At 57.0% G+C, this 22,100-nt stretch overlaps 2 protein-coding genes and 1 long non-coding RNA gene across 9 annotated transcripts in view; 1 reads left to right on the top strand and 2 right to left on the bottom strand.

The window, feature by feature from the left end:
* Positions 1-4,686, bottom strand: part of SF3A3 (splicing factor 3a subunit 3) — a 24,146-nt gene extending 19,460 nt beyond the window's left edge. Inside the window, exons 1-4 of the mRNA XM_002720688.6 lie at positions 4,541-4,686; positions 4,260-4,307; positions 2,619-2,671; positions 2,408-2,513 (exon numbers count right to left, since the gene is read on the bottom strand). Coding sequence (XP_002720734.1) covers positions 2,408-2,513; positions 2,619-2,671; positions 4,260-4,307; positions 4,541-4,636 — 303 coding nt within the window. The 5' untranslated portion in view covers positions 4,637-4,686. The remainder of the gene's footprint in view (positions 1-2,407; positions 2,514-2,618; positions 2,672-4,259; positions 4,308-4,540) is intronic.
* Positions 4,687-4,712: 26 nt separating this feature from the next.
* On the top strand, positions 4,713-7,136 carry LOC149125748 (uncharacterized). The gene is made up of 2 exons (XR_016210189.1): positions 4,713-4,850; positions 6,849-7,136. It is a non-coding gene; the product is annotated as an uncharacterized LOC149125748 (long non-coding RNA).
* Positions 7,137-10,619: 3,483 nt separating this feature from the next.
* FHL3 (four and a half LIM domains 3) lies at positions 10,620-18,661 on the bottom strand. 7 transcript variants are annotated; one of them, XM_008273637.5, is made up of 7 exons: positions 18,410-18,661; positions 18,199-18,294; positions 13,357-13,532; positions 13,081-13,255; positions 11,693-11,862; positions 11,410-11,596; positions 10,620-11,329 (listed from the first exon to the last, which is right to left on the bottom strand). In XM_008273637.5, exons 3-7 carry the CDS (start codon positions 13,510-13,512, stop codon positions 11,175-11,177), a joined length of 843 nt encoding a protein of 280 aa, XP_008271859.1. In that variant the 5' UTR covers positions 13,513-13,532; positions 18,199-18,294; positions 18,410-18,661; the 3' UTR covers positions 10,620-11,174. The 7 variants fall into 7 exon arrangements, with proteins under 7 accessions (XP_008271859.1, XP_069934831.1, XP_069934833.1 ...); XM_070078730.2 differs by having other exon boundaries at positions 18,578-18,661; XM_070078732.2 differs by having other exon boundaries at positions 18,461-18,660.
* Positions 18,662-22,100: the final 3,439 nt, after the last annotated feature.

Below are 22,100 nucleotides of genomic sequence, written 5' to 3'. Positions count from 1 at the left end.
GAAATGGGGTACAAAGAAGGTTCAACTTCTCCCACGCGGCCATCTTCCGCTGGTTTCTCAAGTGCGTCAGCAGGGTGCTGGATGGGAAGTGGAGCATCTGGAACCCAAACCAGCACTCATATGGATGCCAGCATCATAGGCGGCAACTTAACCTGCTGTGCCACAACCTGGCTCCAGAAAGTTCAACTTCTGGTGCTTTATCCGGGGTTTTTCACTAGGAGCCTACCCTAAGTACTCCAATTTCTGTCTAATCCTCTTTGCACTACTTGACTAAAAAACTGTTAAATCAACACATGCTCACAAAAGTGAAATACAAGAAGAGAAAATCAAAGTCCCTCTTCAGGGGCTGGCATCTTGGTGCGGGAAGTTAAGCTGCGGCTTGCGCTGCTGGCATCCTATCCCGTATCAGAGCACTGGACGGAGTCTGGCTACTCTGTTTCTGATCCAGCTCCCTGCTAATGAACCTGGGAAGGCAGCGGGAGATGGCTCAAATTCTTGGGCCCCTGCCACCCATGTGGGAGACCTGGAGGGAGCTTTTGGACCCCAACTTTGGCTTGGCCTAAAACTGGCGGTTGTGGTCATCTGGGGAGGGAGCTAGTGGATGGAGGATCTCTGTCTCTCCTTCTGTGTGGCACTGCCTTTCAAATAAATAAATCTTTTTTAAAAAATGCGTTTGTACAAGGATATTAATGCCTGTGTGACATCTTCAGCATCCTCGCAATCACTTGTTTAGCACTTACGCCTGGAATCTGGTTAGTACAACAGGACGGTAATCATGTCTTCTCTGTCAGCGCAACACCTCATGCTCCATCCTCCGAGGGAGGGAACCCAGACGTACACGTGAGTACCTTCATCTGCTGCCACAGTTCCACGAGCTGCCTCTCCATTCTGGTACTGTCTCTTCCTTTTCCCACGTGCTCCTTGAAGTTCGTGTATCTCCCCTATCTCCTCACGTCCCTCCAGCTTCTCCTCTTCTTCCTCCCGTCAGCCTTTCAAACGCACGCTCCACAGACCATACTCGTATTCCCCCGTGACTGCACCATGACAATCTCCATTCCCACTACTTCAACAAACAGCAGTGCTGGCCGTTCCGGGTCAGCATCAGCCGCTGCTTGGACTGCCTTTTTGAAACTCTCCCACTTAGCCGCTGTCATCTGACCTTGTTCCTGCCGTCTCGCCAGGCTCCTGCCCGGCTAACTGCGTTATTTTAGGTGTGTTCCAAAGCACACGGAGCAGCTTTGACTGTCTGGCTTCCCATTCTGTCTCTCCCAGAACTCCGTGGTAAACAGCGTCCATCATCAAGTCCAGGGGATGATTAAAGCCTCTACCTCGGGCATGAAGCCCAGTCACCAAACTCCAACTGTTTACTTTTAAACATTACTGAAAGAGCCACACGTGGAAAACCTTTTTTCTAATGCAAATCGTTACTTCCTCCTTCCTTATTTCCACCTAGAGAACAACATTCCAATTACACCGCTGACAACTCCGAGTGATCTTTATTCACCCTTCCCTTCCCTCCTTGAAGCCACGTGGTTACCCACTCCTGCCCGTGCCCACCCGACAACTCCTCTGGTCAGCTGTGCGAAGTGCGGAAAGGTCCTGGATGCTCAGACATACCCGTTCCTTCCAATCATATGGTGCAGCAGGACATTCGCTGTCACAAAATAACGATTACAGAAAGATGGTGGGGGAGGCCAGGAAAGATTTCCTGAGAGTTGACCTCTGTGTTGAATTTTGAATTTCGAAGTGACTCAAGTATCTTGGTGTTAGTTGGATCCTCCAGGTCGGGGGTGGGGAGGGAACCTTTGTTCTGACAAGGGCCATTTGGGTATTTTTAACATCATTCATGGGCCATATAAAATGATCAACTTAAAAACTAGTCTACTATGGATTTATTGGATTTAAGGTCCTGCCTACTGGTTGCCTTGGCAGGACCACACCAATTATTTCAGTGACCTTATAAGGCCCAAGGCCACATGATCCCATCCCTGCTGTAGGTAAAAAATCCCAAGACCAGGTAGGACCACAGTTTATTGGGAGGGTGGGGAGACTTCCTGTCAAAGTTAAAATGGAGGCGACAGCAGGATCAGGTAGAGCGTGCCTAGACTTCTATGCAGATTGGACAAAATCCTGACCATCTAACGGGGAGCTCTAGAGCAAAGATTCCTCAGCAGAGAAGTCTCCCAACAGGCAGAGACAGCCAGGTCCAGGAAGAATGTGGCCTTAGCTTAAAAAGCAGAGGGGAACCCTGAAAACACTCCTGCAGAGTCAGCTAGCTATGCTCCTCGTAGCTGAATGCCAAGTCCTTTCTCAAAGGGACACCCAGCGGCACACCTCCGTTCTCCTAAGGCCTTTGCTTTAGGACGCTCTGTAGGCGGGTTTGGGGAAAACACTTTCCAGGCCGTACCTCATTTGGATGTTTCCGGTGGAATTCCTTTATCTGCTTGAGTCTGTTGTAGAATTCAGCAAACTCATTGGGTCCCGAAATGGCATTGAGTTCCTCCTTTCGTAACCTACAGTTTCAAGAAAAATCCAAAGAGCACAAAGCACAAAGTCAGTCTTTGAACCATGGCTCCTCAGACGCTCTAACTCCCGGACTGGGTGCAACCGTCACTCACCCATCCTTGTCGTCATACAGATCTCTCAGGTTCCCACTGACCTCCATGTACCTCTGAAAGGCAAACACAGTCCATCAGAGTGCTTGGCAACCAACGACGGCTCTGCAGTCACAGCACTGGGAAGCCTCAGGAAAGAGGCCCTTAGAAGTGCATGAGGTTTCTAGTACCTTCTGTCACTGAGGGGTGGGCCAAGACGATTTTCAGTATTCAAAAAAGCTTCGGAGAGGAGCACACAAGCTAAACGAGACATTACAGACCTTCCCTTGGAGTTAAAGGTACACTGACTCAGGATGGCACGGATGGGCCCACAGCCCTTCTCCTAAACTCTGGGACCAGATTTCTTTCAGAATATGGAATTTTTAACTTCAGAAAGGCACCGTATAGTATGTTGTTGGCAAAATCTGACCTGCTCTTATGGCCTGTATGTATACTGCTTTGTAGGTATCTCACAGGGGTCACTGTGGAACTGTTAAGCAAGGAAATTGAAAAAGCTTACGGAAAATAGGACTAAAGTAGAAGTTCAGTTTGTTTCGGGGAAAAATAAATCCTTCGGGTTTCATTGTATTTTGATTAGTTTAGTTAATGGGCTGGGGGCTTTTAATCTAATTACCCCCTACAAATGGCAAACTCTGATTTGGACTTTCATTCCAAATAGATTTCAAATACATGCAAGGATAGAGGGCAGAGGTTAAAAAGTCTCCACTTGGCCCGTGTTGCGGGGCAGCTGGTGAAACTGCCTCCTGTGACAGTGACCAGCATCCCCCATGAGCACGCCGGCTGGGAGTCCTGGCTGCTCCGCTTCGCCTCCAGCTGCCTGCTGATACACCTGGGAAAGAACCAGAAGATGGCCCGAGTGCCTGGGCCCCTGCCACCCACGTGGGAGGCCCTGTTGAAGCTCCTGGCTCCTGGCTTTGCCCTGGCTGCCTCGTGGCCATCTGGGTGAGGGAATCAGCAGATGGATTTGTTTGAAAGGCAGAGTTACAGAAAGCGAGGGAGAGAGAGATGGATGTTCCATCTGGTTGTTTGAGTCCTGACTGCTCCACTTCCCATTCAGCTCCCTGCTATGTCCTGGGAAAGCAGCAGAAGATGGCCCAAGTGCTTGGGCCCCTGCACCCATGAGGGAGACCCAGAGGCTCCAAGCTCCTGGCTTCGGCCTGGTCCAGCCCCAGCCACTGCGGCCATTTGGGAAAAATGAACCAGCAGATGAAAAGACCTCTCTCTCTCCTAACTCTGTCTTTCAAATACAATAAATCTTATATTAATAAAAATAAGTAAAAGCTTCCATTTACATCTCATGCGGCTTTAGTAATTTTCAACACTATTTTCGACTCGCTTCCTTTTGTTTGTAGTAAGCAACTGGGCAAATAGTTTAGTGGTCAAAAACACTCCCCCAGAGCGTCCCGGAGTTACCTGCTGCTGCACAGCCCTCCGCGGTAAGGGCCCGGGTCACGGGCTCACCTACAACTAGTCTTCGGCCATCCAAGAGGCACCGGGCGCTGTAAGCGGCGTCTCTCCGGGTAGTCAAAGTCCCCCCACGTAGACGCGGGGACGCAGCCGACCCCACACCCGTGCAGATCCCGCACCCCGTCGGGCTCCTCCCGTCCCGCCCACCGCGCCCCGAAGAGGACACAGGGCACTCACATCCTGCATGGCCCGGGTGCGGTGGTCGGAATTGATCTGGTCCCGGAGCTGAGGAAAGGCAAAGCGGGGCACAGGCGCCGTCAGTCTGAGCTCGGAGCTGGAAAGGCCGCCCGAGGGCGGAGCTCACCCGCTCGGGTCTCGGCGGCTGAAGCCCAGGCCTCGGGCGCGCGGGGCCCGGGGAGGAGGCAGGGGCGGAGCGCGGGCAGGGTCTGCGCGCCCGAGGACGCTCGCGGAGGTAGCGGCCCGGCCTCGACGTCAGCCGCTGTCCAGGCCCCACTCACCGTGGACTTCTTGGTGAGCATCTCCTTGGCCATGACGTCCATGAGCCGTTCCTTCTCTTCATGGTACCGCCGCTGCTGCTCCAGAATCGTCTCCATTTTCCCTCCGCCGCAGCACCTCCACTGAGACCACCGACACGGCCGGAAGCGACTCCTGCCGCCTTGCGCGCCTGCGTCCCCACGCTGTGCATCCGGCTGCACCAAAGTTCCGGGAGTGCCGGAAGCGTCCCGGGAGTCGAAAAAAAGTGAGCACCACAGGGAGAGAACCCGTCTGTGATGTCGCTATGGCAACAGCGCCCCCTGCTGTTCGGAGGTACAGTGGCGCCATGGCGTGAACCCAGGCACCTGCGGTTAAGCGACTGGCTTCCTGGGGCTTGCTGGGGCTCGCTGGGCAGGTACTGCTGCGAGACTGAGGAGTAAAGGGTTCATGGGAGATGGGAGTCTCTAGAGTTCACTGTGACATCTGACCTTTCTCTGGACCTCAGTGCCTCTGACAGTAAAATGGAAAAAATGTTTTGTTTTTTAAAGGAATTCATATGTACAGATTATCTGTGTATGCTCCATCCAAGTAACGAAATGCTATATTATATATGTATATGTATTTAAATGCTTTTTTTTTTTTGACAGGCAGAGTGGACAGTGAGAGAGAGAGAGTGACAGAGAGAAAGGTCTTCCTTTGCCGTTGGTTCACCCTCCAATGGCCGCCGCGGCCGGCGCGCTGCGGCCAGCGCACTGCGCTGATCCGAAGGCAGGAGCCAGGTGCTTCTCCTGGTCTCCCATGGGGTGCAGGGCCCAAGCACTTGGGCCATCCTCCACTGCCTTCCGGGGCCACAGCAGAGAGCTGGGCTGGAAGAGGGGCAACCGGGACAGAATCCGGCGCCCCGACCGGGACTAGAACCCGGTGTGCCGGCGCCGCAAGGCGGAGGATTAGCCTAGTGTGCCGCGGCGCCGGCCTTTAAATACTTTTTAAAAAAATTTATTTGAAAGGCAGAGTTACAGAGAGACAGAGAGATCTTCCATTTGCTGGTTCACTCCCCAAATGGCCACAATGGCCAGGCTGGGCCAGGCCAAAGCTAGGAGCCAGGAGCTTCCTCTAGGTCTCCCATGTGGGTGGCAGGGGCCCAAGGGCTTGGGCCATCTTCCACTGCTTTCCCGGTTGAATCATAAGGGAGCTGAATCGGAAGTGCAGCAGCCAGGACTGCGCCCATGTGGGATGCTGGCACTGCAGGCCAGCTTAACTCACTATGCCACAGTGCCGGCACCTATACAGCCTTAAAAATGAAACATATTGGGGTAAAGGCACCGCCCGTGGTGTTGGCATCCCATAAGGGCACTGGTTTGAGTCTTGGCTTTTCCAATCCCGATCCAGATCCCTGATAATGCACTTGGGAAAGCAAAGGATGGCCCAAGGCTTTGGGCCCCTGCACCCAGTTGGGACACTCAGAAGAAGCTCCTGGATCCTGGCTTTAGATCAGCCCAGCTGTGGTCGTTGGGGCCATTTGGGGAGTGAACCAGCTGATGGAAGACCTGTCTCTCTCTCTCTCTCTCTCTCTCTCTCTCTCTGTAACTCTGCCTTTCAAATAAATAAATGAATCTTTAAAAAAATGAAATATCTATATGTCCACTTACAGTTGGAGAAATGAAAACATAGGTACTGATGTTCATAGCAGCATTTATTCATAATTGCCAAACGTTGGATGTGATCTTAGTCCATTAAGTGGTGAGTGGGTAAGCAAAATGGAGAACCTCTACAGAGAGCAATAGTACTCAGCAATAAAGGAACACTAGCATGATGAACCATGAGTGTGTCACACTAAGAGACAGAAGTCAGAGGGGGCGAGCACGCAGCATGGCTGTCGGCTAAGCACGGCCATGTCCCACGTGATGATGCCTGGGTCGGAGCCCTGCTCTGCTCCCGATCCAGCTTCCTGCCGCACAGCCTGGGATGCAGCACAAGTACTCAGGTCTCTGCACCCCACGTTTGAGACTCAGAGAGAGTTCCTGGCTCCCAGTTCAGTCTGACCCTCCCCAGGCATTGCAGGCACGTGAGGGGTGCACCAGTGGATGGCGGCGCTGTCTCTCTGTGCTTCAAATACGTTTTAAAATATTTTTTAAAGATTTTATTTATTTGACATGTAGAGCTACAGACAGTGAGAAAGGTCTTCCTTCTGTTGGTTTACCCCCTAAATGGCCGCTACGGCCGGAGCTACACTGATCTGAAGCCAGGAGCCAGGAGCCTCTTCCTGTTCTCCCATGGGGGTGCAGGGGCCCAAGCACTTGGGCCATCTTCTAAAATATTTTTTTAAAATAGGAGCAGACAGGAAAAAAGGACAGAGTCTGTGTCCAGATGGAAGGTGGCAAGGACACATCTATGGAGCCAGAGAGCAGATGAGTGGTTGCTGGTGACCGGAGGCGAGATTGGAAAGGACTGAGAATGACCACAAGGAATCCTTTTTGGGCAAAGCAATTCTTCTAGAACTGGGTGGTTGTGACAGTTGCATAGCTATTCAATTTGCTAGAATTAATTGAATTGGACACTTGAAATGAGTGAATTTTATGGCATGTAAATTGTACTTCAATAAAGCTGTTAAAAAATCTGTGTGAACTCGTATGGAAAGATGGTCAAAGTGAGAAAAGCTGGTGGCACAAACAGTGAGCACAAAAATAGCCATGCAAAGGGCTCATTGCTGTCAGGGTGGCCAAGCTGCAGGCAACAGCGTGGCTCCCGAGGAGGCGGCCTGCGAGAGCGGGGGTGGGAGGAAAATTTTTTCGTTGTATATATCCAAAGTACAGCATGGAACTTTTATATATGTACATATACATAAGTTTTTTTTTTTTTTTTTGAAAGGCAGAGAAATAAAGAGAGAGAGAGCTCTCCCAGCCTCTGGCTCACTCCCTAAATGCCTGCAACAAGCAGGCTTGGGCCAGGTTGAAGCCAGGACCCAGAATTCAAGCCGGGTCTCCTTGTGGGTGGCAGGAACCCAAGTACTTGAGCCAGCGCTGTTGCTGCTCAGGGTGGGCATTAGCAAGAAGCCGGAATGCAGAGTGGAGCTGGACCCACACGCAGGTACCCTCATGTGGGATGCCGGCGCCCAGAGGTGGCCTAACCACTGATCCAAACACCTGTCCCAGAAATCTTTTTTTTTAATCCATCTATTAATTTTTCAATTTAAAAACAAATGTAGGGGGGCCCTGCGCTGTGGCGTAGTGGGCTTAGCCTCTGCCTGCAGTGCCGGCATCCCATCTGGGTGCCAGTTCTTGTCCCAGCTGCTCCTCTTCCCATCCAGCTCTATGCTATGGCCTGGGAAAGCAGAAGATGGTCCAAGTGCTTGGGCCCCTGCATCCAGTGGGAGACCTGGAAGAAGCTCCAGGCTCCTAGCTTTGGATCAGCACAACTCCAGCCACTGCGGCCAACTGGGGAGTGAACCAGTGGATGGAAGACCTCTTTCTTTCTCTCTGCCTCTCCTCTCTTTGTATAACTCTGACTTTCAAATAAATAAATAAAATATTAAAAAAAAATATAGAGGCCAGCAATTTGCCGCAGCGGGTTGAGCTGCCCCCTGCAACAATGGTTCCAGTCCCAGCTTCCACTTCCGATCCAGCTCCCGGCAAATGGAGTGGAAGATGGCCCCAGTTTTTGGGCCCCTGCACTCATGTGGGAGACCCAGATGGAGTTCCTGGCTCTCGGCTTCCTTGCGGCCATTGGGGAGTGAAGCAGCAGATGGAAGATCTTTCTCTGTCTCTCCTTTCTCTGTAACTCTTTCAAATAAATAAATATCTAAAAAAAAAAAACCCTAAAAATGAAAAAATATATATGCATATTTAACAGAAAGAGGAGGATATAATACAACTTTTTTTTTTAGTTGTTTGGACTTGTCCCATTTTTCTACAATAAATATGTGCTGCTTTTTAAAAGTTTGTAAAATAATAATATGGAAATAATGACCTGTGTTTTGCCAGCTCGGGGGGGGAGGTTTGTGAGGGTCATACTGTGTGTGGGAATTTAAGTGAGACTTGCACTCCCGGGGGAAGGTAGCCTGGTCACAGCATGGGATCGGGGCTTTTCCTGGGCCACGGGACAGGAGGGAGGGGGTAAATTCTACTCAGTAATGGACTCCAACTATTTATTTATTTACTTAGGGCCCTAATGGTTTGGAGTTACTGTATTTCAGTGACTAGGAGATGCCATCAAATGTAAAATTAGCCATTATTTGAGGCTTTAACTAGGCAAGAAAAATTGTCAGATTATGATACACCTTGATTATACATCTGGATTTCTTAGATGCTGAATCTGAAACATGTTTCTATGGAATGAAATGAAACAGAGGGCTGTAGCTTCACTTTTTTTCCCAACACTCTGCCTTCCTTCCGCTAAACACTGCTCCGGCCCCAGTGCTGTGCCTTCCACCCGGCTGTTGCCTGCCTGGGGATCTCTCACTGGGACCACTAGCCCTGCCTCTTAACTGTCTTGTGCCTCCAACCCATTATTCATGCTGCAGCCGGAGCGCTCTTTCCTACACTCCGGTCTCACACCCCTGCTTGCATATGGGCCCGGAGGGCGAGGTCTGTTTAACTTGGCATTGGGTTCTCAGGACCTGAGCCCTGCCTGCCATTTTCCTCTCTTGGCACTTCCTCCAAACGAAATAACTTGCTGCTTCCCCAAAGCAACGTATGTTTTCAGACCCTCAGGCCTTTGTACCAGCTGGCTTCTACGCTTGGACTGCTCTTCCTCAACAAATATTTTTGAACATGCAGTAAGTGCCAGGAGCCCAGACCGGGTGAGCAAGGCAGGCTCGATCCTCAGAGGGGCTGGTGGGAGAGAGAAAATAAATGCAAACATGATGATTTGTTGGCAGCACACACACGATGGACATTCTGCAAATGTTTGCGGAAAATGTCAACCGTGGCCTCAGGAAGTTTAGGACTTGGGGTAGGGGGTTGGGCAGGAGTTAAGAGGCCCATATCCCATACCCCAGCGCCTGGGTTCAAGTGCCGGATCTGCGTCCAGTTCCAGCTTCCTGCAGGTGATGGCCAGAGTACTCAGGTCTCTGTCACCCACGTAGGACATCCAGGGGTCTGGCTTGGGCTTGGCCCACCTTCCGCTACGATCAGCTTTTGGGGAATGAACCAGATGGAAGCTCTCTGTGTGTTTCTCTCTTTCAAATTTACACATACATAATGTAAAAAAGAAAGTTTAGGCCAGCACTGGGCCTGGGAGGCGGCGTCGAGAGGCTGAGAAGGGACTCCCTACGGGGGCTGGAACTGGCTGTGTCCGAGAAGCAACGCCCGCCCAGAGGATCTTGGGCAGGACTCACTGCGAGATACATATAATCACGCGGTTTCCGCCGGGCCGGCGGGCCCCGCCCGCCCCACGGCGCGGCCCACCCGGGGCGGCTCGGGCGCGACGCGGTGCACGCGTACCTGCCCGGACCGTCCGGCGGCGGCGGCGGCGTCCACACCGCAGCCGCGGGCGGGGCGGGGCGGGGCGGGCGCAGCGCAGTCCTGGGTGCTCCGCCCCCTCTCCCCACTTTGGGGGCCAACCCCCCTGGCTCGCGCCCGCCCCCGCCCCTGAATCATGGTGGGCGGGGCCGTGACCCATTCATGCTGGGAATCGGATCCAGATGTTCCCGCGGCGCGTGCAGCTGCATCCTTGCCTTTTTTGGCAAAAAAACGTGCGGCCGCGAGCAGATCCCGGGCCGCCCCCGCTAATCTTCGGGAAGAAGGGGAAGGGGGTTGAGGGTCTGGGCCCAGACTGGGGCTCAGGACCGAGTGCAGGCTCCGCGGGATTTGGGCAGGGCAGTTAGGAGAGAGGCCGGCTTGTACCGGGGGAGGGCGCCCCGCCGCCAGCCCCGCTCCTGCCTGGAACCTCCCCGTCGCCGCCCTTCCCCACGGGAGAGAAGCAGCCCTCGGCCAGCAGGAGGGGAGGCAGGGCGAGCTTGCCGGAACGGTAGCTTCGGCAGGGATCCCGTTCCAGGGGGCAGACTCCTACCCTGTGGCACTCGTAGCCCTGGGCCTCTGCCCGGGGACACGGAAAGTCTAGAAGAGCCGCAAAGGGTCCCAGGCAAACACACAGACGCCTGGCTTCCTCACACTGCTTTATTGCAGAATCTGGAAGAGGGCAGGGCTAATCCCACCCCCTCTGCCCATCTCTGGGCAAAATGCAGCTGAAATAAAACGAGAAGACACTCGACAGACACAGCCTGGGCAGCACCTGTACCCCACAGCCCCTTAACCGGGGGAGCCTCCCCAGGTGCAGCCCAGACAGCCCCCTCCCCGCAGCCCAGGGGACCGGGGTGGGATGGGCCAGGGCTCAAGCCTGAGTACAGTCCATTTGGAGGACATCCCAGGCACCCGCAAGACACCTAAAATCTCTGGAGAGTAGTCCAGATTTAAGGAGGCCCTAGGTCCCAGAGTTCAGGTTTGAAGGGCTGGGGTCTACAGGCCTGATGTGGGGAGTGGGCTTGCTCTGAGAACCCCGACTACGGAGGAGAGGGCTGGGTCCTGGAGTCCAGGTCTGGATTGGGGAGTACCAGTTAGAGGTTGCTGGGGGCAGGGGGAGCCCCATTTGGGGGAAGGGCTGGGTCCCAGAGGGGGTTGCGAAGAGGGGCCGTAGTCCTGGAGCCCTGGTTCTGAAGGCTCAGGGCCCTGCCTGGCTGCAGCCCTGACACAGCACTTGGTCTCCATCCGGCACGAAGCCCTGGCCCACCAGGGACGTGGAGCACCGGGCGCAGGAGAAGCAGCTGTGGTGCCAGTGGCGGTCCTCGAAGGACACATACTTGCCCCCACCGAGTCCTGCAGGGATGCCGGTGTCAGTCCTGCCCCTCAGCCTCCCCCAGCACCACACCCACCCCGCCCTCTGGCTCCTGTCCCACCTGTGATGGGGCGCTTGCAGCTGCTGCACTTAGGTGCAAAGAGTTCTCCAAAACAGGCCACACAGTAGGGGTCATCATCCCGGGAGGTGAACTGCTGCCCTGCCAGGGGCGTCTGGCACCCGGTGCACACCAGGCACTCGCGATGCCAGGGCTGGTCGCGGTACGTCACTCCACCCTGGGTCAGCGTCTGGAGGGGGCAGTGGCCATGGGCAGGGTGAGGCTGAGTGGCCTGCCCACCCCACGACCGGTGTTGCCCAGCCCCACTCCCTGGCCCAGCCCCCACCTTGCTGCAGCGGGCACAGCGAGGAGCAAACTTGTTCTCATAGCAGGGCACGCAGTAGTGAGCACCCTTGTCGGGCACGAAGGAGCGGGAGCCCAGCGGCTGCTCACAGCCGCTGCACAGGAAGCAGTGCTCATGCCACGTCTGGCCTCCGTACTCCAGCTTCCGGGACCCTGTGGGGAACAGCAGTCCTGCTCAGAGGCTGAGCCCCATGCTCCTGAGGGCCACCCGCCCCCGTGCCTCCCCCAGGAGATGCCCACTGCTCCCACTGCTTGCACAGGGTGGCATCCATGCACATGCAGCAGGACCCCCCCACACACTGCAAATGGGAACCTCCCCAAATGCTGGACCCCACGGCTCAGCACATGCTAGGCCCCTAAAGTGGACATGAGGGTTTAGTGTATGATTTAGCTCCCATGTGTCCCAGGTGCGACTTCCTCAGCACACAACAAGACTCCATCTGGGGCTGGCGCTGTGGCGTAGCGGGTAAAGCCGCCGCCTGCAGTTATTGGCATCCCATTTGGGCGCTGGTTTGAGTCCCAGATGCTCCACTTCCAATCCAGCTCTCTGCTATGGCCTGGGAAAGCAGTAGAAGATGGCCCAAGCCCTTGGGCCCCTACACCCATGTGAGAGGACCCAAGAAAGCTCCTGGTTCCTAGCTTCGGATCAGCGCAGCTCCAGCCCTTGCAGCCAATTGGGGAGTGAACCAGCGGATGGAAGACCTCTCTCTCTCTCTCTCTCTCTCTCTGTGTAGCTCTGACTTTCAAATACATAAAATAAAATAAATCTTAAAAAAAAAAAAAAAAGGCGTGATGTCTCTGTAAGCTGAGCTATGGTGGTTTCAGCATCCTCATGAGACCCTACACATGCAAGGCAAGCAAGTCTGCCCACACCAGTTCTAAAGCCCTGGGTGTGATAGGTTCCATACATGCTAAGTCCTCTGTCTCCTGGGCACATCACTCTCCACATGTGCCAAGTCCCCAGGTACCTATCAGGTATGCATTCCCACACATACTACACCCTCTGCGTGCACCAGACCCCAGTGCACCCAGCATGAAAGTCTCAGCACACCCTTAGCTCCTGCATGTACCGGACATGCAAGTCTTCATCCGTGCTGTTCCACCACGGGTGTAGAGGCCACCTGGCCCGGCGCACAGTCCCATCCTCAGCACCGTACCAGGCTTGCTTGTCTTGGCCTCAGCATACCGATGCCCATGCATGCTGAGGTCCCAAGAGCGTGTAAGCACAACAGGTGGTGCGCACACTGAATTTCCACCCCATGCTGCACGTGCAGGCCTTCACACACGCCTGGCCTCTGGGGATGCCCCAGCACAGGCACAGGCCCTCCACGAACGCCAGTTCTGCCACGGGCGGAGTCGCCGGGGACGTACCAGGCATGACGGTCTCCCCACAGGCGGAGCACTGCGAGGAAAAGGCACTGCAGTAGCAGTCGTTACAGAGCAGCTCGCTGTCCTGGCACGTGAAGGGCTCGTCGGCGAGCGAGCGCTGGCAGCGGCCACAGCGGAAGCAGCCCTCGTGGAAGTGGCGGTCTTCATAGAACAGCTCCTGCGAGGGGCGGGGCAGGCAGGGGGTGCTGGCACTGCGGCCCTCTGCCCCCTCCCGCCACCCTCTGCCTGCTCCCTGCCCTGCCCTGCTCGGGTCCTTACCCTTGAGTCATGCCCAATAAGCTGCTGGCACTCAGCACAGGTGTTGGCGAAGGTGTTGTCATAGCAGGGCACGCAGTAGGGGCCGCTGTCTGTCTGGATGTACTTGCGGCCATACAGGGACTCGCTGCACTTGGCACAGTCGAATGCCTCGCTCATGGTGGTGACAAGAGTCAGCCCTGCCGGGAGCACATGCAGACCCGCAGTCACCCGGAGGGGCTGTGGCTTAGCCCCTGGCAAGCATTCTTTGCATTCACAAAAGAGCAAGAGACCAGGCATAGGAAATGCCAGGTTGCAGCAGGTGGGGATGGGGCAGGGGGGGGCTTCTGGAAACCGTGGAGGCTTGCAGGTTTATTTCTGTAGTGAACAGTTGGGGTAGGAAGGGGTCAGGAAAAAACCAGGAAGCAGAAGTTGTTTTCTTATCGAGGCTGGAGCAGATCTTGGGGGAGGGGGCTTTTCCTGGGTCAGTGACTCATTTCCTGCCCCAGCCTGAGCTTAACCGCCACTGTCCCTACTGTCCCCGGGGTGGCAGGAGCAGGGGCAAGGGCAGGCGCCACCCCACCCTTCCCCATATATGAACAGCATTCCTGCCTTCTCTGGACTCCCTGGAAGGGAGTGAGGGGCTGGAACAGAGGGATTTTTACCCAGAGCTCCGAAGTGGGGAGCACAGGGACAGGAATGGGTTGTTCCTGCCCCCTCCCGATCCAGGAAACGGTGGAATGCTAGAGGGATGCTAAAGCGACACCGGGCGGGCGGGCGGAGGAGGGAGGCCGGAGTGAGAAGCTGAACCTCCCGTCCCAGGAGAATCAGCAGAGCAGCCAGAGCTGGAGAGGCTCAGGCTGGGCTGGAGCAGGAAGGAAATCCTGCACGTTGGACACGGCCGAGCTTCCCCGGCTGGGCCCTCTGCCCTCCTTCCCCTCCACCCCGCTGTGTCTCTGGTCACACCAGCCTGGGCAGCCTTGGCTGCAACATCTGCAGCAGCTGTGGCAACACAGATGGCCAGATGTCAGATTTGCCAGCGACAGGGGAGAAAAAAGGAAAAAGCTATGCCTGCGGCGGCTGCGGGTCCCCAGGGACAGAGAGCAGTGTGGCCTCTGCCACCTCCTGCTGGGCACCAGCACAGCCCCAGGAGCTTCCCTTCTTCTGGGTCCCGATTTCGTTCCTCCTGACTCCGGTGGGGGTAGCCTCGCCCCACTTTCTTGGATTTCTCGGGGTTGGGGCAGGCGGGCATGAAGGGTGAGAGACCCAGCGCCCCTGGAGCCACTCTCCCCAGGCAGGGCCCCTCGTAGGTGCGGAGGAAGACCAGGGGGAGCCCTGAGAGCCGCTGCTGCAGACACCCAGCCCCCAGCAAACCTCAGACACTTTCCATTTTCTCAGGAACAAAGCATGTTTGTGGGATGAGGTCATCCACACAGCTGCCTCTGGAACAGGAGTGTGGGGAGCAGGGTGTAGGGAAGTGGGGTTCCCAGCCCCTTCTGTGGCTCGTGATTCCTGTCTCCAGAACCCAGATTAGAGCTTCCCACCCCTGGCCTCCTCCACCAGGAAGTCTGCTCTCTAAGGGCTAAGGTCCCAGGGTGCCAGGGAAGAACCACCAGGACCCCTGGGAAGGGGACAGATGCTCTTTCAGCTGCGGATGAGCCTGGGGAAGTTCAAGAGACACAAAGGAACCCACCACCCCACTCCCCTCCACCAGACCCCAGAGCCTGCCCTGGCTCAAGCTGAAGGAAAAGCCCTCCTGTCCCAGCCAGCCCCAGTGGGAAATTCTCGCCAGCAAGCACTGCTCTGGCCTGGAGCTCTGACTCCAGGCGCCAGCAGATGCCCCAGGGCTGGAGGGCCTGACTCCTCCGATGGGCTGGCTTCCGTGTTCCGGACTTCCCTTCTACACCATGGGAGGACACCGAGTTCGTACCTCAGGCCACGGTGTGAGGCCGACAGGAGCTGGGGTATTCAGAGCACGGACTCCTGGGATCGGAGTTATGCTCCAGGGTGGAGGGCAGCCCTCCTTCAGTCCCCTGCCGGCCACTCAGGCTCGGGTTTCCTCCTGAGGATTGCCTGGGCTGGCAGCCACTGGGCAGCAGGGGGCCCCGCAGGTGGAAAGTGGCCATGTGTCCCTCCAGGAGTGCCTGGGGCCTTTTCCTTCCTTCCTGGCTGGGCCAGCAGTGGCAGCAGTAGCGGCTACCTTCCCAGGCCCTGGCTAGCCCCGGGTCCGCCCCCTGGGAGGCAGTCACCACTCTGAGACGGGGCACCCCAAATAGGGTATGGGAGTGGCTTCTGTTTCCTTCCCAGACTCCCCCAATCCCTGAATCTATCCGGCTGGGCCCTGGGGAGGGAGGGCAGAGGGAAGGACACCAGCAAGACCCACCTGTCTCTGCCTGTCCTTCTCTGGCAAGGCTTGGGGGACCGAAAGGACTTGTAGAGAGCCAGTCCTGTATGCTTCCTGACCGGTGGCGGGGAGAGGGGGCAGGGACTGGGGAGACTGCTTCACCTGCCAGATGGCTCTCAGCCTCTGCTCCCAACAATACACACACCCCTCCACCTGACCCAGACACACACACAGCACCTCCTGGGTTTGCACACTGGCTCCTCACTGGCTGCATGACCTTAGGTGAGTTACTCAAGCTCCCAGGCCTGGTTTTCTCTTCTAATTCACTAAGCTCATGCCCCTTCCTACCTCCCAGGGTGCCGGTCCTCGGACAGCACCTGGCAGATGGGCAGAACTCAGTATGGGCAGCTATTTGACTTTGGCTGAAATCAGACGGCAGTTTCTCAGGAACGTCCGTGACCTGGACATTCGTGCACAAGGCCATGGGGAGGTCAGGTGGCCCCACGGCCCATGGGGCTGGCTGAGGACAGCCGTGGGTCCAGTGGTGGCTGCAGCGCCGCCAGCCTGACTCCAGGGAGCAGAACTCGGCCCCTGGCTGGCGACACCTGCCTGCTGCTCTGCCCCTCACAAAGTGCCCCTAGATCACCCTCCAGCGCAGCTCCTGGAAGGCCGGCAGTGCGGAATCTCGTCCCCATTTTACAGCTGAGCACACCAAGGACAGGGCAGGAGTGTGCCCAAGGTCCATCTGGGATCAGAGTCCACGTCCCGGAGCCCCTCCTCATTCCCTCTCCCTAGAAGTGCCATGGTGGTGCTGGAGGAGGTGGTTCAGCTTTTAAGGGCAGAGCAACAGGAGCTGTACCAGAGCCTGGCTCTTCTCCCCAGCTGCCAGCCCTGCCACTGGAAGACACCCAGCGGCCTTTCCAAATACCCGTGCCAACTGCTCAGCCCTTTTGCCCCCCCCCCCCTTCCCCACTGTGCAGGAGGACCCTGGCCAACCCCCACAGCTGTGAGTCAGGCTCAGAACAGCACCCCCCCCAGGAGTTGACAGGAGACTTAAGGAGAGAAATCAAGGTGCTCCCCCCCCCCCCAGCCGCTACCAACTCCAACTTCACTGCTCTCTCTCCTCCTCTTCCCATCTGGCCTGGGAAGTTAAAGCAGTGTAGGGGCAAGGGGGTGGGGAGCAGGATCCCGAAGCAGCTCTGGGACCGGCCTGGCCGGGCCAGGAACAGTTCATTCACCCTGAGGTCCCTACGGCTGAAGCTGCCCGCCCAAGATCTGAGTTTAAAAATAAGCTGGGGCTGTCCTGGCAGCCGTGTCAGTGCGTGGGGCTCCTTCTCGTTCTCGATCTCACCGGCCCGGGTCCCCTGCCTTATGGGGGAGGGCTGGGTTCAGTTCCTTTCCCCAGGGCACCCGTCCGGGTGTCTCAGGGTCTCAGCCAGCTCAGGTCCCTGTGTGTGCTGAGCTGGGCTCCACTCCATCCTGGGTTTGGGGGCTGTCTTTGTGCTCCTCTGGGGTCTCTGTGCCTCCGAATGCTGTTCCCCCGCGGGGTCCTCAACCCTTTGGGCTTCCAACTGTGTGCACCCAAGTCTTTGGTGACTCTTAAAGGACCCTCGCCCCTCTCCTGTCCCGTCCGTTAGCAATCTCTGCCTCATGTCTCTGAAGGGCTCTGTAGCCCTCACACAAACGGACTGAGCGAGAGGCGAAGCCGAAGCTCCAGGGCTCCCCGCAAGGCCCTCGTAATTGTTCACGTCCAGTTTCTGTCCTCGCTTCAGCGATCTCCGTAGCCTCCGGTCCTGCGCCCCACTGGGCTTCCCCGGAGCCTCCGTTCCTCCAACCCTCCCGGTCTGTCTCTGTCTCTCTGGCTTTTCTATTTCAAACTTGGTCCCCTCCCCCGTCCAACACTCGCATTGGCCCCCGCCTCTCCAGGCGGCCGGAGGAGCGGTCCGGCCCCGGCGGGCGCTCTCCGGGGCGCAGCATGCCCGGGGCGGGGGCCGGCAGCTGCGGTTCGGAGCCGGGGTCGGCGGGGCGCTCACCTCGCAGCTGGCGGCGGGAGCCGGACGCGCGCGGAGCGGGTGGGGCCGGGAACCAGGAGCCGCGTCCCTCGGCGCCTCCTACCTGCGGGCCGCGCCGAGCCGGGCGGCGCGAGCTGCCGGCTGCACACGGACCGTGTGGGCGAGTGGGCGCGCGGCCCCAGCCCCGGCGAGGAAGTGCGCGCGGGCCCGCCCCGCCCGGACCCCGCCCCCGGCCCCCGGCCCGAAGGGGGGGTCAGACCCCGCCCCCACCTCCCTCTCCGCCTCGAGCCGCCCAGCCCCCTCCCGCGGCCCCCAACCTGGCTGGCCCGACTGCGGGGCAGTGGGGACCTGCCCCGCCCCCTCCCGCAGCGCTCTGTCTTCTCGCTGCCCCCGGCCCACACCCCGCGAGCCGCCAGCGAGCAGCGGGAGCCTGCAGCAGTCTGTCTCGGGTGAGGGGTGCAGAGCCCTGGCAGCCAGGGCCCATTCTCCGGCTCCCCCGCCCCAGCTTACCCCCAGGAGGTGTGAAGGAGGCCTTAATTCCTTTTGGAGGAGGGAGTGTTTTCGACTCTGTTGTCAAGGCTCTTTCAGCGAGGACCAAGGTGTTCTCTGGAAACGTGGGGCGAAGAGAGGTTCTCCATAAGGCCTTGACCTTCAGAGGGCTTTAGCCCACAACTCTGAGCCACAGGAGCAGGGGTCCCCACCTCCCCACCTCCAGCTGTACCCTGGCACTGAGGAGTCCCGCCACTCCGCGGCGCCCAGGAATAGTGTTGACCTTTGAGGTCCAGGGGAGACCCTAATCCTTGGCCCCAAGATCTTTGGGCTTCTCCCGGACTGACGGGCGCAGCACCGGGGGTGGAGGCGAGGGGCGGGAACCTCTGCAGTTTCTGACCCTCTGGCTTCTTCTCTGTGCCTGAGAGGGAGGACTGGCGCCTGCCAGGGACACGAGGCCCCTGCAGGTCCTTGAGGCCACCCCCCCTGGGATCCTCAGGGCTTGTCGCTAGGAATAAATAGACTCAGCTTGGAAGGGAGGGGCGGGGGAGAGGAGGCTCTGCTGTGCTGTTTGCAAAACAAGAGACAACAAACCAAGCCTGGGAATAACCTCAGCATCTGGGGTGGAGATGCAGGTGCCCCCAACGGCTCCCCACACCCAGACTGGGTCCAGCGGAGTTCCACAGCAGGGGCAACACCTCGCAGAGCTGGGGCTCCAAGGACCCGCCCCTTCCATCTCTGCACCACAGGCCTGGGTTCCTGGCTCCCAAGTTGGCCTTGAGGCCAGATTTCCCTTCAAAATTAAATAATCGCTTGTTTATTGTCACTGTTGCCATAAGGGCAAGGACTGGGTCCTTTTTGTTCACTGTTGCAGTGCCCGCTGCAGTGTCTGGCACCTAACAGATACCTGATGAATGGCAGACTCTGTTTCAATTCGAACCCTTCTTCCCCCATCCAGTTTGGACCCCTGACACCTGTTATCTGGAGTCCAGGGAGTAAGCAGCCAGCTAGTGGGTGAGCCCTTTGGGATTGCTTTTGTAAGTACTCCTCCCAGCCCTGGAAGTGCAAGGCAGACTGCTTGCTTGAGACAGACAGGAAGAGGGGTGTCTACATCTGGGGTGAGGGGAGGGCAGAAAGGGAGGGTTACTCATTGAGGGAGGTGGATAAAAAGAGGGGCACTGGGACCTCTGTTCTTCACTCCTGGTTTAAATCCCCGCTGACGGCCGGTGCCGCGGTTCACTTGGCTAATCCTCCACCTGTGGCGTCGGCACCCCGGGTTCTAGTCCCGGTCGGGGCGCCGGATTCTGTCTCAGTTGCTCCTCTTCCAGTCCAGCTCTCTGCTGTGGCCCGGGAAGGCAGTGGAGGATGGCCCAGGTCCTTGGGCCCTGCACCCGCATGGGAGACCAGGAGGAAGTGCCTGGCTCCTGGCTTCGGATCAGCGCGGTGCGCTGGCCGCAGCGGCCATTGGGGGGTGAACCAACGGAAAAGGAAGACCTTTCTCTCTCTCTCTCTCACTGTCCACTCTGCCTGTCCAAAAAAAAAAAAAAATCCCTGCTGACTAGCCTTAATGAGAGCCAACGTTTCCTGAGTTCTTCCCTTGCCCCAGTCCCTGAACACTACATAGATCCATGCACTTGGTTATCTAACAGCTTTATGACATATTTGTATCCCTGCTTTAAAGTGGAGAAAATGGAGACACAGCGATTAAGTAAGGGTCACACAGCTAATAATGGCAAAGCTGGGATTCGGATCCACACAGTCAGTGTGAAGCCCCTTGTGCCGAAAAGGAGCCTAACCATTGGGCTCCACAGCAGCTGTAGCCATGCAACCTCTGAATCTCTGCCTCCTCATGTGTTGCCTGCCCAGGCACCGTTGGGAGAACTGGACAAGAGCACACGCTAGGGCCCACCCGCCCCCATCCCCTGTCATGGTCAAGTGTTAACAGTCTGCTGCTTGGACTTGGAGTCTGGAAGACAGAAAAAGTTAGTTTTTTGGCTTAGGCCGGCCTGGGGCAGAGAGACTGGCCGGGCAGAGGGGCTGTGTCCTCTCCCTTCTGCGTTTCCAGCTCCCAAGTAGGCTCACATTTCCCAGTTCACTTTATTTCTGTTGGCCCGGGAGGATGTGCCCCAGGGAGCCTAGAGGATCAGCCACACGGACTCCCTGTTCTTGTTCCTCATCTGTCCTCTCCTGGCCCTGAGAAACAGGTGTGTCTGAGCCAGGGCTGGAAGCAGAGGCTGAGTGCTGAGCGCTGGGCCTCGGGGCAGTGGGATCTCCGCTGTCCCCTCACCCACCCAGGAGGTTCCCGCACGCCCTGTCTGATGTCATGCTCAGGGTCCCCAGCTGGTCTCTCCCTTGCGGGGGTTTTCACAAGGAGGCCCTCGGTGACCACTGACAGGCCTGTCCTGGATTCCTCTGGGTGCTGAATCACTCTCGGATGCCTGTAACCACAAGCCCGCTTTCCTCCTGCTGGGCGAATATCCTTCCTCCTCTGGGTGTGTTGCTCACTCTTACCACTGCCTGGGCCCTGCAGGCCTCGGGGCTTAGCAGACACCCTCTTTTAGACTGCCCAGACAGCTTCCTTGTGACCTGGCGTCCAACAGGAGCCCTGTGGGTGGAGAGGGTGAAACGAGTGACCGTCACGGGGAGAGGCAAAACGCACGTGCTGAAATGCTGACTGTGTGGGCCGGGGGCCATGGGAAGACCGGTCATGACCTGTTTCAGTCTTCACAGACACCGTGCAGGGGATCACTGTCGTCAGGGCCGTTTTTCCAGAGGCTCCAAACCGCAAGCCAGTAGGTGGAAGATGTGCAATTCTGACAGGGACTGGCTTCAGGGCCCCTCTTCCGGCGAGGAGCCGGCTTCTCTGGGCTTTGCTGGTCACTCAGCGTCAGCTTCAGGGCCAGTGGCAGGAGCGTTGGGGTTGCCACCTGCTCACTCTGCCTCTTGGCTGAGCTTTTTGGTTGAGATGAGACTGGGGAAGTGGGCACGGGCTAGATTACGAAAGGCCCTGTCTTCCAATGGGAAGTGACAAACGAGATGGAATTTTGTTAGTGCACTGTGGCCCTGGTTGGCCAAGTCTAAACCTCCGAGGCAGGAGAAAGCCTTTTATCCAGATTTCAGCCGCTCTGGGCTCTGTCGCCTCGACCACCTGACTGGGCTGGCACCTGCAGGCGCCGAGGAGAGGAGTTCCCCAGAGCCCCTCAGCGGGGTGACCTCCATCCTGAGACAGAACCCACTGAGGATCCAGCGTCATGTGGTGTCCTGGAAGAGAAGACAAATGCCCCGGGAATGCTCTCTGTCCAACCCTCTCTCCAGCCTTCGAGCCAGGTTTAGTAGTAACAACAGTAGCAGGTCTGTTTTATTGTGAACACAGCATTGAGCGATTTAAACATATTGCATTTGATCCTCACAGCGGTCTTGTGCCTGTGGTATCATCATGACCTCCGTTTTATGGACGGGGAGAGGGAGGATCAGGGAAGGTAACTTTGCCTCGGCAGGCAGCACAGTTAGGAAGGGACCACGCCTCCAGGGCCAGCAGTTGCAGTTCTGTTACCTGGCATTGCCCTTGGCATTCGCTCTGTCAGCCAGCTGGCCCCTTGGGGGTGTGAAGGACTTGGAACTTTGTAGCTACTGCTATTGGGTGATTCCCACCTTTGCCGCTTATACTATGACCCCTCAGTTCTGCTGGGAGCCCCTGACAGCCCTACCAGGCGAGGGGCTAATCATCATTTATGGGTGCGAAAAGCCTGCTCAGGCAAGGTGAGGGAGCTGCCAAAAAGTCACACAGCTGGCTTAAGGCCTCTCCTCTCTCCGCAGGGAGCCTGCTCTTTCCCTGCACACCGTAAGACTCACATGGCTACCATGTTTAAAAGTACCGCGAAAACACCACCACGGGAGCCTAGCGTAGGTGACTGCACATGCGC

Source organism: Oryctolagus cuniculus, chromosome 7 (assembly GCF_051225735.1).
Source record: "Oryctolagus cuniculus isolate XC-2025 breed Fujian yellow rabbit chromosome 7, ASM5122573v1, whole genome shotgun sequence".
NCBI lineage: Eukaryota > Metazoa > Chordata > Mammalia > Lagomorpha > Leporidae > Oryctolagus > Oryctolagus cuniculus.
Note: the sequence above shows the minus strand (reverse complement) of the source record. Positions and strands in the feature narration are given on the sequence as shown.